The following is a 17,144-nucleotide window of genomic DNA, read 5'->3' on the forward strand; positions in this document are numbered from 1 at the left end:
AAAAATGTTGAGAAACACTGAGTTAGAGGCTGAAGTGAATCATTTACTTAAAGAGAACTGCAATGAAAATAACGTAATGAGTATTAAAATTAAACAAAGAGACCTCACTGCCATAACACGGGTCAGGAATCCACATTCTGGTGTTTTCTTTAACAATCCCCCCTTCTCCTACACCCACCCACCCACCCACCCAGCCATTTAGCTCAAGGCCTTGAGAAAGTCAGCATGTTGGGCGAAACCGGTTGGCATTACAGACAGGCATGCAATTACAGGGGTTGCTTTTGCACTGATACTTGATGGCTATCTCACAAAAAAAAGAGACTCAATACACTTGTTGAGATTGTTTACAACCTACCTTATACAGTATACTCGCGTATAAGCCTAATTTTTCAGCACAAAATATGTGCTGAAAAGTTACCCCCTCGGTCAGTGGAGCAGAACGGATAGTGGAGCAGGTTTTGTTACTGGCAGAGGAGCGTAAGGATCGTGCATTAGTGATTCTGCTCTTACCATCTGGCTGCCTGCTGTGTCTGTGCCTTCCATTCCCTGCAGCATGGTGTACAGAGTGCGCTGCTCAAGACTACTTGTGTCCCCTGGCTTGTGAAACGGAGCATGCAAGCAATGTGTCAGTGGTCCAATGAACGGGGATTCTTCCTGTGTGGCAATCCCTGTGTCTCATATCTGTGACGCCACTTAATGGTATCTTGAAACACAGCTGTATCATCCTTGGGGCACATCTGGCTATAAGGAGAGGGATGGCTTGTACTAGGGGCACATCTGGCTATTGTGGAGGGGGCTATACTGGGGAGGGGGTTTATACATGAGCCAATCACTTTTTTTTTTGTTTCTGAGAGAAAAGTGGGTAGCCCGGCTTATATGTGGGTTGGCTTATATGGGAGTATATATGGTATATTTCATCTTAGCTCACACATGTGGAGTTGTAAAAAGAATTGTCAGTCCTGCACTGACTACGGTGACTGTCTTATTCTACAAGAAACAAGCATATACCAAGTATTTCTGACAACGTCTATGTATGCAAAAAATACAGTGAGCATCTGGAGTTCCGTGCATTAGCTCTGTGCTATTAAAACACAGCAATATTTATGACTGCATTATGATTTCAGCCTAATGAAATTCATTCAATCAGGGATGGTATGTATGAACTTGAGGATTGGATTTGTGTGAATCAATACAATATTGATTCAGCGTCACAGAAGATGTTGGCGCTGTATAAATCAATAATAATAATAATAATATTTCTCTTTAAACTACTGGATCATAAACGCAATTGCTCAGCTAGCTGTAGCCCTTTTTTTTTACAAAAATGTGTTTATTTTGTATTGTTTACCTGAATTGGTATTTGTAGTATAACCCGCGCAAGATAGTATCCCTGTAATTATTGTTGTTCTAATATTTAAAGGAAACCAGAGATGAATAGAAAAACAAATTTCATACCTACCTGGGATTTCCTCCAGCCCCCTCCCTGATCACTCCCTTGGCACCGTTCTCTGCCTCCTCGATTTTCCGTAAGGGGTCCCGGTATCTCGGCCAGTCGGGGCTTACTACGCATGCACGGCCCAGCTGTGCGCACGCACCCCGCCGTGCTCCTGTGAGCCGTGAGCTTTCTGCGCCTAGCACAGAACTTTCCTGGCCGCGAGAGCAAGACAGGGAGTGCGTGCAGCTGCACTGCGCATGCGGCGACTGGCCGAAGATACCGGGATCTAGGAGGCGGAGAACGGCGCTGAGGGAGCGATCAGGCTGAAGGGGACTGGAGGAAATCCCAGGTATGTATGAATATATATATATATATATATATATATATATATATATATATATATATATATATATATATATATATATATATTCATCTAAAGTACTCTTTCAGTTTAGTTTTTTTCGGGGGGGTTTTAAGCTTATTGAGTAATTTATTGAAATTATAGTCTAATGTCCTACAATATTACAGAATGCATAGTCATGTCACTGACTGTCCTCAGAGGGAGCTCACAATCTAATCCTACCATAGTCATATTCCAATGTCCAACCATATTATTATTATTATGTATTTATATAGCACTGACATCTTCTGCAGCACTTACAGAGTACATAGTCATGTCACTGACTGTCCTCAGAGGAGCTCACAATCTAATCCTACCATAGCCATAGTCTAATGTCCTACCATATTATTATGATGTATTTATATAGCACTGACATCTTCTGCAGCACTTTACAGAGAACATAGTCATGTCACTGACTGTCCTCAGAGGAGCTCACAATCTAATCCCTACCATAGTCATAGTCTAATGTCCTACCATATTATTATTATGTATTTATATAGCACTGACATCTTCTGCAGCACATTACAGAGTACATAGTCATGCCACTGACTGTCCTCAGAGGAGCTCACAATCTAATCCTACCATAGTCATATGTCCATTGAAGTCTAGGGACAATTTAGGGGGAAGCCAATCAACTTATCTACCTTTCGTGTCCTTACCTCTCCCTCTGGATTGTAAGTCTTTGGGCAGGGTCCTCCTTCTTGTGTCTCCTACCTGATGACGCACCTCCATTACTGTGCACCCATGCTAGGCATCTGAGTGAACTCCACTTGCCTAATCTCCATGCTCCCCTCCAGTGACTAAGCATTACCTGGTACTCATACTGTGCTGTGTGATCTGGTCTTTCTTGTATTCCTGTATTGTCATATTGCTGTATGTCACCCCTAATTATTGTCTGTAACCTTAAAGAGGAACTGTAACGAAAAAACGGCCCCTGGGGGGTACTCACCTCGGGTGGGGGAAGCCTCAGGATCCTAATGAGGCTTCCCACGCCGTCCTGCGTCCCTCGGGGGTCTCGCTGTAGCCCTCCGTACAGCCGTGACGCAATATTTACCTTTGCAGGCTCCTGCGCAGGCGCTCTGGCTGCTTTCGCTCAGAAGGAGGCGGAAATACCCGATCGCCGTCGGGTCCGCTCTACTGCGCAGGCGCAAGTCTCCGGCGCCTGCGCAGTAGAGCGGACCCGACTGAGATCGGGTATTTCCGCCTCCTTCGGAGCGAAAGCAGCCACAGCGCCCCCGCTGGAGCCTGCAAAGGTAAATATTGAATTGAACAGTCGGCACAGTCGCCGGCTGTTCGGAGGGCTGCAGCGAGACCTCCAGGGGAAAGAGGACGGCGTGGGAAGCCTCATTAGGATCCTGAGGCTTCCCCCACCCGAGGTGAGTACCCCCCAGGGGATCTTTTTGTTGTTACAGAGTCTCTTTAACTAATGTCCAGCGCTGCATAATATGTTGGTGCTTTATAAGTACAATAAATAAATAAATGTTTTTGAGATGTGGGAAGAAACCTATGAAAACAAATAAACTCCATGCAGATAGTGTTGGGATTTCTCCCGTACCTGTCCAGGTGGAAGGCTGCAATCTCAGCATTGTGTCTTTCAAAGTCAGAGAAGTAGAAGAAATCTGCCGGCCTCTCCTGATCCCGCTCCTGCCTGAACACAATGTAAAGAGGAACTGGAGTGAAAATAACATCATGATGAAAGTTGCTTATTTTTTACAGTATTGATTTACATATTTTTAGCCAGTGTCTGCCCATTGTTAAATCTTCCCTCACCCTAATTTACATCTTTAGTCCTGTCAGGTGATATGTGGAATGATTGTTTCCTGAAAGTTCTAAAGCCAGTACAAAACATACCAGGTCTCCCAGAAGGCTCTGGGGGGAGAATTCCACATAGCTAAATAGCCTGGGCTGTGACATCACTGGGAGGGCGGGGATACCTACCAAGATACAGCAATATATAGAAGTAGGACGAGTTTCTAAAACCAGAAAAATTACTGTAAAAGTGGATAGCCTGAATAATTGAATGCTTTCTCCTATATGTCACTACAGGGCCTCTTTAAGAAAAATGAAAGGACAACTGAAGTGAGAGGGATATGGAGGCTGCAATATTTCTTTCCTTTTAAGCAATACCAGTTGCCTGGCTGTCCTGCTGATCTTCTGCCTCTAATACTTTTAGCCATAGCCCCTGAACATGCATGCAGCAGATCAGGTGTTTTTGACATTAGTGTCAGATCTGACAAGATTAGCAGCATGCTTGTTTCTGGTGTTATTCAGACTCTACTGAAGCTAAATAGATCAGCAGGACAGCCAGGCAACTGGTATTGTTTAAAAGGAAATAAATATGGTAGTCTTCTCACTTCAGTTGTCTTTTAAAGTGACACTGAAGCGGAAAAAAACAAAACGTATGACATAATGAATTGTACGTGTAGAGCGGATAATTCATAGAACATTAGTAGCATAGAAAAGTGTCTCATAGTTTTATTTTCAGACATAAGGCTTTTTTAATAACATTGCGTCATTCTCTAACATTTGCAGTTTACAAACTTTACTCTGTATTTTTAAACTATGATACGCAGCATGGAAGTTCAAAGGGTCATTAGCTCTGCAGTAAAACCTTAAACAAACAAGTAACAGTGAGAGACGGGTTAAGATAAGTGCTTCAGAAAATAGCACTTTAGTTGACTAAATTAGTCGGAGAGCTCAGAGAAGTGCTTTTGCATAGATAATATAGAATTTTCTGCCTTATTTCTTCTATCCTATACGTTCCTATACCTGTTCTAATGTGGTCTGTGTTACTGCAGCCTTTTCTAGTTGCACAGTGGCTGTCGTATCTCTGTTATATGATCGAATCTTCTCTCTTCTGTTGGCTCTGTCGGGCTGAGGCTGGAATGTGTGGAATGTGCTGTGCTGCTTGTCATTGGCAGAAGCTATACACACCCTCTCCAAGCTCTGTATGAGTCAGAGACTGAGCTACTCTCAAGCCTATCACACTGCCTAAAAATGGCAATTACAAGCCAGGATTGCAGCAGGGAATGGCAGAAACAGCACAGAGGGGCCCAGGAGAACATAGTGAATAGAATGGTATGCTTTTTATTGTAAGAATTTTAGAGTACAGATTCTCTTTAACTCTTCCTGTATTGGAAACAACATTAGACTCATATCTGTGCTACTAATGTTCTGTTTCTTAGAAGAATCAGAATCAACTATATTCGCCAAATGCGACAGGCGCCACACCCGGAATTATTTGTGGACATATGGCAATTGGCATAGTGCAAGTAGTGCAAATTAACAACATCAACATGGTACAGATACTAGCTACAAAAACAACAGTGACAGCAATCTAACAAACAGCAACAACTCATAGTGCAGATAGGAGGGACCATTTGTTCAAGACAGACATGGGGCTTGATTTACTAAGACAAATAGCATGCCTTATCAAAGTTAGCACGCCTTATCAGAGTAGCATAGCGAGCGCTACGAATCAGCAGGGGCTCAGGGCAGGCGAGTGGAGCTCTCATCATTGCCAATTAGCATGTTAACTTTGATAAGGCATGCTATTTGTCTTAGTGAATGAAGTCCATAGTGTGATAACATATGGTGCGGTGCAGCCGGCAGTGGACACCCTACAGGCATACTCTCCTCCGCTGGGTCGGCTGAGGAAGATTAGGGGGTGTCAATTGGAAAAATGCTTGAGCTGAGTAGGAGAACTGCTTAGGGAAAGATGGTGTTTCTATGTCTGGTGATTTTGGTGAAAACAGTCCTATAGCGGCGGCCTAAGGGTAGTGTTGGGCAAACACCTGGATGTTCGGGTTCGGGTCCGTTCTGCTGAACATGGGCCAGATGTTCGGCATGTTCGGCCCGAACCCCGAACTCAATGAAAGTCAATGGGACCCCCGAACATGCCGCTTTTGGGGGCCCTATGGGGTCGCAGGCATAAGGGGGGAGCATGCCCCGATCGCGGGGGGGGGGTCACACGTACCCTCGTATGCGTCATCACGTAGAGGACGTGAGGTCAGAGAAAGGGCGGAAGTACCACAAGGGTACTACCGCTGAACCGCCCGCTGCCCGGCCTCAACGCGTCTCCTAGTAGTCACTGCCAGCAGCCAGCCAGCCACACCAGGTACTAATAACTTTCCGCAAACTTTTTTTATGGGGAAGCGGGCAGAGGGGGGAGCGCTAGCGGAGGGAGTGGGGGGAATTTCTGCCCCCCCCCCCGCGATTGGGGCATGCTCCCCCCTTATGCCTGCGACCCCATAGGGGGGCTGTATTCGGGCGAACAGGGCCCTGTTCGGCAGAACAGGGGCCCTGTTCGGGGGGCATTGAGTAGTTCGGGCGAACCCGAACTAAACGGCCGAACACCATCAGGTGTTCGGCCGAACTCGAACATCACCCGAACAAGGTGATGTTCTGCAGAACCCGAACAGTGGCGAACACTGTTCGCCCAACACTACCTAAGGGAAGGGGGTTGAAGAAGCGACTGCCCGGGTGGGAAGGGTCTTGAGTAATCCTGTTGGCCGTGGACCTCATTCTAGATGTATGGAGGACGTCCAGGGGGGCAGGAGTGACCCAATGATCTTCTCAGAGGTACTGATTACCCTCTGGAGCTTGTGCTTGTCCTTTGAGTACCAGATAATGATGGAAGCGCAAAGGACACATACAAATCATTATATCCTAAGTTTATTTTCACTTCAGATTCCCTTTAAATAAATTTCCCAACCAATAGTTATTACTTCCAGTTGTTTTAAATTGAAGATGAAAAATATCTCCTAGAAAAAAAGTTAATTGTATGGGGGCCCTTTTCCTTTGATTCTTTCTTTGCTACTTACACCAGTTACATTTTTGGGTAATACTCACTTCATGGGCTTGAAGAGGGCCTGTCCATAGTTGGGGAAAGTCATAACGAGTTTAAGCTGCGTTCCTCCGGGTTTCTGAACTGAAATAAAGAAAATGTATGAAACGCGTAACCAGTGATTGCTATGCTGACATTTTCTATGCTCTATGTACCGTCTCCAGTGTCGTATAGCAGTAATCTGTCCCTGCCTGATTATGCAGAGCCACATCTGATCTATACTCATGAATTTCCACGCTGATCGACATTCGCATTCTCAGCCTCTTGTATCTGCACTTGACTTACTGTGTTTGTATTCACAATATGCAGGGCTCTGCTCGAACCGCAGAAAAGAGATTGCTTTATACCGGCGAGAGCTGCCTGTCATAAGAGACAGGAGGGGGTCACTTTACAGCGCTCCAGCAGTGCTGCTCGCAAATTTTCACTAAAGCTATTTTCGCATTGAAAAAATGCTATGGGTAATTCCATCTTTGAAAATAGATTTGCAAAAATACATTGTACATTGTAAAATAAATAAATAGGAAAATGTATTTAAAAAAAATGTATAAACAAATAAAAAAAATAAACAAACATGCTGGTAGCAATCAGAATCTACCAACAGAAAGCTCTGTTGGTGGGCAGAAAGGGGGGGTGGGGGGGAATCACTTGTGTGCTGGGTTGTACGGCCCTGCAGCGAGCTCTTAAAGCTGCAGTGGCCCAATTCGTAAAAAATAACCTGGTCACTAGGAGGGTGTAAGCCTGTGGTTAAGCAGTTAAAGAGGAACTCCAGTGAAAATAATGTAGTAAAAAAAGTGCTTCATTTTTTACCATAATTATGTATAAATGATTTAGTCAGTGTTTGCTCATTGTAAAATCTTTCCTCTCCCCAATTTACATTCTGACATTTATTACATGGTGACATTTTTACTGTGGGCAGGTTATGTAGCTGCTGCTAGCTGTTTTGGCTGTTACAGACAGCTGTAAACAGCTATTTCCTGTCTGTGAACCTTGTTACATTGTAACAAACTGCCAAAAGTACCGCGGTCCCAGAGCTTCTTGTGGGAGGGGTTTCACCACAAAATCAGTCATACAGCGCCCCCTGATGGTCTGTTTGTGAAAAGCATTATATTTCTCATGTAAAAGGGGGTATCAGCTACTGATTGGGATAAAGTTCAATTCTAGGTTGGAGTTTCTCTTTAAGAGCAAATTATCACCTAAAGCTAAAAATAGCAACAAAAAAATAACCCTTGAAAAAATACACCTTTCAAAGCGAAAAATCGCTAAAAAAATAAAAAATCATAAACTTATTACAAAATTATTTTTTAAATTCTTGAAAGTCGAGTTTTACATTATTTTCACAAAAATAAATGCAGCATTATTTATGGCATTTTTGCGTTCCAGTAAGAGAGAGAGCTGTGTGAGGTCACGTAAAGCCTTGTACACAACATTCAATTTTCACTTCAGATCTTACTTCCAATGTAAAAAATGATTTCAGTAAGAGAGAGAGCTGTGTGATGTCACGTAAGGCCTTGTACACAACATTCAATTTTCACTTTAGATCTTACTTCCAATGTAAAAAATGATCAGATCTAGGAAGTAATGTACATTTATATAAATCGATCTGGTATGTCGTTAACGGTTAGCATTGCAAGTGATGCGGCAATTTTGGAAAGTGTTAATGAGCAGGTTCTTTTTGAACCAGTGAGGGAAGATTTGATAGGCAGGGTGATAGGATAGTGTTAGGCATATTGGGAAGAACATTCGATTAGCAGCAGAAGATTTTGTTTACGCTGGTTAGCTGTATCAGTATGAAGGTTAGTGTTGGGGGAATCCGTACAAAGGTTAGTGTTAGACGTATCGGTAAAAGATAGTGTGTTAGGTGTATCAGTTAGTGTTAGGTCGGTTAGTGTTAACCAAATGGGTAGAAGGGTTAATGTTAGGCTTACCCATATAAAGGTTAGTGTTAGGCGTATTGGTAACAGGAAGAGTGTTAGGTGTATCGGTTAGTGTTAGGTTGATTAGTGTGGGTGGAAGGGTTAGTGTTAGGTGTACCCATATAAAAGTTAGTGTTAGGCGTATTGATAAGAGGGAGTGTATTAGACATATCTGATATTGTTAGGTTGGTTAGTGTTAGTCAAATGGGCAGAAGGATTAGTGTTAAGCATATCCATATAAAGGTTAGTGTTGGGTGTATTGGTAACAAAGATAGTGTTAGGTGTATCGGATAGTGTTAGGTTCAGTTGGTTAGTCTTAGCCGAATAGGTAGAAGGGTTAGTGTTAGATGTACCCATATAAAAGTTAGTGTTAGGTGTATTGGTAACAGGGAGAGTGTTAGGTTTATCGGATAGTGTTAGGTTGGTTAGTGTTAGCCGAATGGGTAGAAGGGCTAGTGTTAGGCGTACCCATATAAAGGTTAGTGTTAGGCGTATTGGTAACAGAGAGTGTTAGCCATATCAGTTAGTGTTAGGTTGGTGGAGTAGGAGGATTAGTGTTAGAGTAAATGGCAGAGTGAGATTAAAAGGATACCATTGGAAAATTAAAAAAAAAAACGGTAATCGAACAAGAACACACCAGTACCATCATCTATCATCTTACCAGTATTCAGAGTACCCGCACCGCACACTCCAATAATATCGGATCACTAAAAATAAAACTTTTTGCTCAAGATCACTAAACTTTTTGCAGCCTGAGGCAAACTTGTGAGGATGCGCTTTCTTTGAATTTTAGAATTCAAACCACACTGGTCCTTTCTATCATCGCTAGTTTTTCTTCATAATAACATTTGAAATTAAGAAAAATATCAATTTGAAGAATGGGAATAAAGTTTGGAGCCAATTAAACACATTTTTCAGTAGAAGAATACATATATTTCCATAGAATTGTTCATGCATCCTGAAAGGAGGGCAGATGATGGAGAAAGAGGGACAGAAGAATTAGGGTTCCTAAAGAGGGACTGTCCCCCTGAAAGAGGGACAGTTGGGAGCTATGTATATATGCAAAGTTTGCCATGAATACCAGTAAAAAAAGGGGTGCCTGCCCCCTCCTAATCATGCTCATGTCACCCCTGGTTAGAAACCTATATTTTGTAATAATAAAATATGTTTTATTTTATGTAGCATCTTGATAAGCCTCTGTGTCATCAACAAATAATAGCTCGGTAATTATACAGCGCGTGTTCTCATAAGCCAAAAACCGCATCTCTCCGCTTGGCGAATCAATGACTCACCGCTCTCCGTAAAATGTCACGGATCGTATTAGAGATACAGCAGAGGCAGACTGTGACAGCAATAGAGCGGCATCCCTCATTATTCACCGAGAAGCATTCATACCAACCATTATTCAGCCACTCGAAGAGCGGTCAGATGGCGTTCTACAGACCCGCCGCCGCTATACACGAATGTCTCAGAAACAGGAAATGTGAAATCAGTATAAATCGAGCAGATGGAACAGGGAATATATTTGGATGGGCTCAGTAATGCTTCTATCCAGAACAAAATGAAGCTGGCCGCAAAGTATTTTGTGAGTCAGGCATCAATCTATTATGAGTAAATCCAATCATAATGTATGTCTTCTGCCTCCAATTTATTGCCATAAACGTCTCATTGTCAGGCGAAGACACATTCTTCAGTACATTTATTTACCCTTTTTCCATGTCAGTTCCTAGAAAAGGTTGGTGAAGTTGTTTTTCTTGGATGTTCAGACTTGAGTTAAAGAGACTCCGTAACAAAAATTGCATCCTGTTTTTTATCATCCTACAAGTTACAAAAGCTATTCTAATATGTTCTGGCTTACTGCAGCACTTTCTACTATCACAGTCTCTGTAATAAATCAATGTATTTTTCCCCTGTCAGACTTGTCGTCCTGTGTCTGGAAGGCTGCCAAGTTCTTCAGTGTTGTGGTTCTGCTATGAACTCCCCCTTCCAGGCCCCTCTATGCACACTGCCTGTGTATTATTTAGATTAGAGCAGCTTCTCTCTTCTCTCTTATCTTTTACAAGCTGGATAAATCGTCCTCTGAGCTGGCTGGGCTTTCACATACTGAAGAATTACAGACAAGGGCAAAGCTGTTTGCAGGAAGAAACAAGCAGCCTGAAACTTCAGTGCATGAGAACTGCAGGGGGGAAGAAACACACAATGATCTCTTGAGATTCAAAAGGAAGGGTGTATACAGCCTGCTTGTATTTTCTATGTGTGGACATGCTGTACATCAACCTACTTCCTGTTTTGGTGGCCATTTTGTTAGTTTATAAACAAACTTTTTAAATCTGTTTTTAACCACTTTTAATGCGGCGGGGAGCAGCGAAATTGTGACAGAGGGTAATAGGAGATGTCCCCTAACGCACTGGTATGTTTACTTTTGTGCGATTTTAACAATACAGATTCTCTTTAAGCTAGGAGTACACTAGGCAAAATCACTAGCCAGTGCCGTAGCTAAGGAGCTATGGGCACCAGTGCAAGGTTTACATCGGGGCCCCCCAAGCACTATATACATAACAATTGATACGGCACACCAAAACCTGCCAAGGACAACCACAGTGTCAAAGATGCAAGGAGGGGATGGGAAACAGTTTGTTAATTATTACTACTAATAAAATCACTTATAGAAGTGATTATTACCAGCATAGGACCAATAAATAGCTAATTTTGTGCCTGAGCGTGGGCCCAATGGGGCCTCTTTGGCCCTAGGGCCCCGATGCGGTTGCTACCTCTGCACCCCCTATTGCTACACCACTGTCACTAGCATTGCGGGGAACTCATGCCTCTCTGCTCATAATGAAAGTCTATGGGCCACATAAAAAATTAACAATGTGTTTTTTTAAAAAAGCCCATGCTCTGATCGTCCAATGGCCAGCACGGCCTCTCCCTCCGGTCAGCTCAGTCAAGCTGTACTGTGCATGTGTGGTCCTTTCACATGCGCCCCTCCCCATCGCTAGTAGTACAACCATCTGGTGACAGGTGCAGTGCTGGACGGGCAGCGACATGAGGAAAAGACGGGCCTGCCAGCAGACGATTGGAGTGGCCCAAGAAGATGGCGAGGGAGCCAGCGGCCTAAAGGGGGGCTGAAGGAAGCCCAGGGTGACGCAATGCACACTTGCAAGGCAAGTGTGAAAGGGGCCTAAAAGTAAAAATAAATTTTGACATGTAAACAATAAACATGACTGATTTTTGTAAAGGCACTGGCACATATTTAAAATGTGATGTTTTACGTTTTTAATAACATTGAATCATTCTGTCACAGTTGCAGTTTTAAAACCACACCCTGTCTTTTAAACTATAAAACAAAGCAGAAATAATGACCCTTTGAACTTCCCTACAGTAAAACCTTATCTCATTCTGTCTTTCACTGTGGGCCATAAGCAATTCCCGCTTTCTCTTAGGTTATATTTTCACAACGTATAAATAAAATGATGTCAAATGTCTTTTACACCACTAGAAAGCAAAAACAATACTCAAAATAATTTTGACACGACCAGTGGAGTAGCTAAGGAGCTGTGGGCCCGATGCAAGTTTTACAATGGGGCCCCCCAAGCACTCTATACATAACAATTGATACGGCGCACCAAAACCTGCCAAAGGCAACTACAGTGTCAGAGTTGCAAGAAGGGGATGGGGAACAGCTTGTTACTGATTACCACTATTCAAAGTATAGAAGTGATTATTATGAGCACAGGACCAATAGAGAGCTAATACTGTAATTGAGGAAGGGCCCCGATGCGGTCGCTACCTCGGCACCCCTTATTGCTACGCCCCTGGACACGACTTTTTCTCTTACTTTTTGGTACTTTTTCCGTTGCAAACTGCTGGAAAGTTATTTTAAAGTGAAGATGAACAATTATCTCCTAGGAGAAAACTCAGGAGAAAGAGTTAATTGCATATGGCCCTGTTTTTTTACTGTTCAAGTGCTTCAGAAAACAGGACTGTATTAGACCCAGTGGGTCAAAGAGCTTAGAGAAGCTCTTTTGCATAGATAACAACTGAAGTTTCCTAACCCTTCCTGTACTGGAAACAATATGAGACTCTTTTCTTTGCTACTAATGTTCTATTTCTTAGCTGTACTACGCATACAATTCATTATCTCAAATTTATTTTCACTTCAGGTTTGCTTTCATAAAAACATTTGCCTTACCAGAAACCGTATTATACTGAGGAGGTACGAGAGAACCTACCCTCTGTTATATATCCTGTTTGCTTACCTCACGGGTTAGTTAGTTGTTGGGCGTCCCTGGGGTTTTTTTTTTGCGTAGGTTTTCAAACTAGTTAACTCAGCTTTGACATTTTGTTTTCTTTTTTTTTCTGTAAAGGTTGAAAGAACAACAGACAAATCCAATCGTCATCATGTGTACGAGCATTATCTAGCTACTAGCTCATTAGTGGCCACCTCAGCCCACACAGGCAATTATTATTTATCTGTGTTGTGTGTGGACAGTGACACACGAGAGATGAAAGCATAGCGCGGGCCTCAGATCCAGCAGGGACGGGAAAAGAACGAGTTACCGGAATTCAGAATGCGCTGGGTGGACATCTCCTTCAGCAAGACTGGGATCAGCGGGTCTTGTCTGGGGTACAACTCGTAGCGATTGATTCCCATGTGGAATTTCAGCCATGTGGGGTATGTATCTGGAGGGTTGTCACCAGTTGGGAGAACAAACTCAATTCCAGCGCTGACCCTGGGGGGAAAAGGGGGATAATTGTGTTACATGATTACATTGTGTTACATGATTCGCTCTCTGTTCCACCTCCCATAGTCACAATCAATGTAGATAACACCCAATAACATCAACTCCCAAAGCTCGTTGTCTGGGGGTAACTCTGGACTCTGAGCTTTCCTTTATGCCACATAACACATTAACTACCTCCTGCTACTTCCATCTCAAAAACATTTCCAGAATCTGCCCCTTCCTCTCACAAGAAGCAACCAAAATGCTTGTGCATGCCCTAATCATCTCCCGTCTTGACTATTGTAACATCCTACTCTGTGGTCTACCAAAAAGCAAACTGGCACCTTTCCAGTCCGTACTAAACCCTGCTGCTCGTCTCATCAACCTCTCTTCCAGATCCTCTGATGCAGTCCCTCTCTGCCAATCCCTCTATTAGTTACTAGTTGCCCAATTGATCCAGTTTAAACTTCTCAAGCTTGCATACAAAGCTCTACACATGCTATCATCTCCATACATTTCCTCCTTAATCTCCAGATACCTCCCGGCCCGGACCCTCCGTTCCTCACAGGAGACCCTTTTGTCCTCCAGCCTAGTCACCTTCTCTCACTCTCGCATCCAAGACTTCTCACAGGCTGTCCCTTTTCTTTGGAACTCTCTCCCTCAGCCATTTCGTCATGCACCAAGCCTGGAAACCTTCAAACATACTCTGAAAACACACCTGTTCAGACAAGCCTATAATTTGCTACAGGCAGCACTGAAGGCACACGGCCTCACCCACTAACCCCTGTGTTTCCTTCCCTATTGTCCCCCCCCCCCTCTAGATTGTAAGCTCGCAAGGGCAGGGACCTCCTCTTAGTGTTTCTCATACTGCTGCAATTTAACATATGCACATGTACCAACTACACATCAACTATGTATGTATTTGTATTTTTACTATTCAATGTCATGATGACTGTTCAGTGTCTAGTATTTCTTATGTATATTTGTTTCCCATTATTCGTTTTGTACTAGGTACAGCAATACAGAAAACGTTGGCGTTATATAAATAAAAAAATAATAATGATTATATACTTCAGTCATAAAAAATATTATTCAGTGTTATAAAAATGCAAAGGTTTGCAGCACATCAGCTCCTTTATTAGAGCAAAATCAGAAGAGATACAAGCAAGCTTTCGGACAGTCCCTGTCCTTTGTCAAGCTTCACAAAGGACAACAGTCCCTGTTTTTTGTCAAGCTTCACAAAGAACAACAGTCCCTGTCCTTTGTCAAGCTTGACAAAGGACAGGGGTTGTCCGAAAGCTTGCTTGTATCTGTTCTGATTTTGCTCTAACAAAAGATCTGGTGTGCTGCAAACCTTTGCATTTTTATTGCTATCACTGTGGAGGAGGGGACCTCCACTTCAGGGCAGATTCTAGGCTAAATTGCACCCAGGGCGAGGGTGTAAAAATTGCGCCCCCACCCCCGTGGACTTGCGAAACCTTACTCTTTAGGGACAATCACACAGCCACAGGTCACAAGTAGATCTGCCTACTTACTAGTGACCAGCCGCTTATCCAGGAGGGAGCAGGGACCAGGAGAACACACGGGCAAAGAGAGCCCGGAAAGCCGACTCCTCCATGGGCGCTGCGCACTGACAGCCTGCAGTACCGCTACAGAACATCAGGTGTCATCACGCGGTGGTGACGTGATGATGAGTTGACGTCTGATGCAGCAACCCAGGAGGAGTCAAGAAAGGTGATTGCGCTGGTAATATTCTTTCTTCTTCCATTCGGCTGCACCACACGTCACCAGCTCCCTAGCGGTTATGTCCTTCTTCCCTTGTCTGCACCCAGGGCAGTTGCCCTGCCCGCACTGCACAAGAAACGGCTCTGCTCCACTGTTTGCTTGCACCCGCCTGCATCTACTTGAGTGCTGCTGGACCCTCATCTGACATATTATTCTGTATTATAAGCGTAAGCAGGCAGTCAGCAGAGGAGGGAGGGATCCGTACGGAGGGGGCTGGAGGAAGCCTCAGGTATATATACATTTTTTATATCCCCGTCTCAGGTACACTTTCAACTATCCAATTTGCCTGGCTGTCCTGCTGATCCTCTGCCTCTTATACTTTTAGCCATAGCCCTTGAACAAGCATGCAGCAGATTGGGGGATGCATATTAATTCGATGCCGCCTACTTTGGCGCGGTGAGAGCCGAATGACGGCTCTCACCGCTGCCGCTAAACTCAGAGGCGTCGTTAAATACTATTCCCCCTCCGAGTTGTCGCAACTCGGAGGTAGATGTAATCCGGCGTCTGGAAGCCGCCAGAGCCCCAAATTACCGCTAAGCGCCCCACGCAGCACAGCATTGCTGCTATGGGGTGCCCAGTTTCGGCGCTCGGCTCTCAGAGCCGCGTGCCGAAATCAGCTGATCTGGCAGATTGGGTATTTCTGACATTATTGTCAGATCTGACAAGATTAGCTGACTGACTGAAGTCTGGCTGGATTGTCTGCATGCTTGTTTCAAATGCGACACTACTGAGGCATGAAAGATCAGCAGGACTGCCAAGCAATTGGAATTATTAAAAAGGAAAAACATATGGCAGCCTCTGCATATCTCTCCCTTCAGGTGTCTTTTAAGAAGGCATGGGCAGCAGCAGTGATTGCAGTCAATTCAGCTCCCCTGTGAATATTATGGGTACCACATGACTTGTGGGAGGTTAAAGAGGAGGAGTTTAATATCAGTTATATTCAGTACATTTCCTATAACACTGACTGTATAACACACTGCTGGTGGTCTGCTATACGAGGATGACGGGAGACTCCGGCCCCCCACTGTGTAAGCGCGTTCTGCAGAGGAGCTCCCAGCTTGCAGCAGCAGTGCACAGAATGGCAAAAAGTACGAGAAAGATATATAAAAGAAATACACTAATTATTTTATTTTTTTAATTATTCAAGTATCTTTTTATTTATTATTGAAATAGCTTGTCTTGTTCAGCCAGTGAGTTACTCCATTTCATGTTCAGAGCTCCCCCTCTGCTTCGCCTGAAGGCAGGATTTAGACATGGAACAGAAAGTACCCAATGCGTGCTGAAATAAATATGAATGACTCTGAGCATACGAGAATTATCTCTGTCTGTTTAGGAAACTTCTTAAAGCGGGATTGTCACCATAAAAAAATCAAATTTCAACAGCAACTGGTCTGAGTGTATTAAGTGATAAAGATGCTAATCCTGCATTCAAAACTTGGAAAACTTTTTCTGCTGTTATGGTTTGGAGTTATCACATACTTAACCCTCCTGGCGGTACAATAAATCTGCCAGGGGGGCAGCGCAGCACTTTAAAAAAATTTTTTTTTAAAGCATGTAGCTAGCTCCCTTCGCTATCCCTCCCACCTCTCCGATCGCCACCGGTGCTTTTACCCTGCAGGGAATCCCGTTCTGAACGGGATTCCCTGTATGGGCTTCCCCTTTGCCACGTCATGACGTCAGAGGGTGTTCCGATCCACCCCTCACCGCTGCCTGGCACTAGTTGGCCAGGCAGCGCAAGGGGTCGGGGGGGGGGGGGCGAATCGTCGGGTAGCGGCGGCGATCATTATGCACACGCAGCTAGCAAACTGCTAGCTGCGTGTAGCAAAAAAAAAATTATGTAAATCGGCCCAGCAGGGCCTGAGCGGCACCCTCTGGCGCAGGGCCGGGCCGAGGCATAGACTGGAGAGGCTCCAGCCGCAGGGCGCAGTGTAGGAGGGGGCGCAAAATTCATTCAGCTGTCATTGTGTTTGAAGCAGAAAGAAATAAGAAAAGGGGATACATGGCTGTAACTGCAAGCCAGATAACTAGATATTAAGGTATT

At 44.0% G+C, this 17,144-nt stretch overlaps 1 protein-coding gene across 1 annotated transcript in view; it reads right to left on the bottom strand.

Moving 5' to 3' along the window:
• Positions 1–17,144, bottom strand: part of LOC137531497 (extracellular serine/threonine protein kinase FAM20C-like) — an 81,149-nt gene that overhangs the window by 58,850 nt on the left and 5,155 nt on the right. The window contains exons 2-4 of the mRNA XM_068251414.1: positions 13,155–13,327; positions 6,687–6,765; positions 3,391–3,483 (exon numbers count right to left, since the gene is read on the bottom strand). Coding sequence (XP_068107515.1) covers positions 3,391–3,483; positions 6,687–6,765; positions 13,155–13,327 — 345 coding nt within the window. The remainder of the gene's footprint in view (positions 1–3,390; positions 3,484–6,686; positions 6,766–13,154; positions 13,328–17,144) is intronic.

This window comes from Hyperolius riggenbachi, chromosome 9, assembly GCF_040937935.1.
Source record: "Hyperolius riggenbachi isolate aHypRig1 chromosome 9, aHypRig1.pri, whole genome shotgun sequence".
NCBI classification, from domain to species: domain Eukaryota; kingdom Metazoa; phylum Chordata; class Amphibia; order Anura; family Hyperoliidae; genus Hyperolius; species Hyperolius riggenbachi.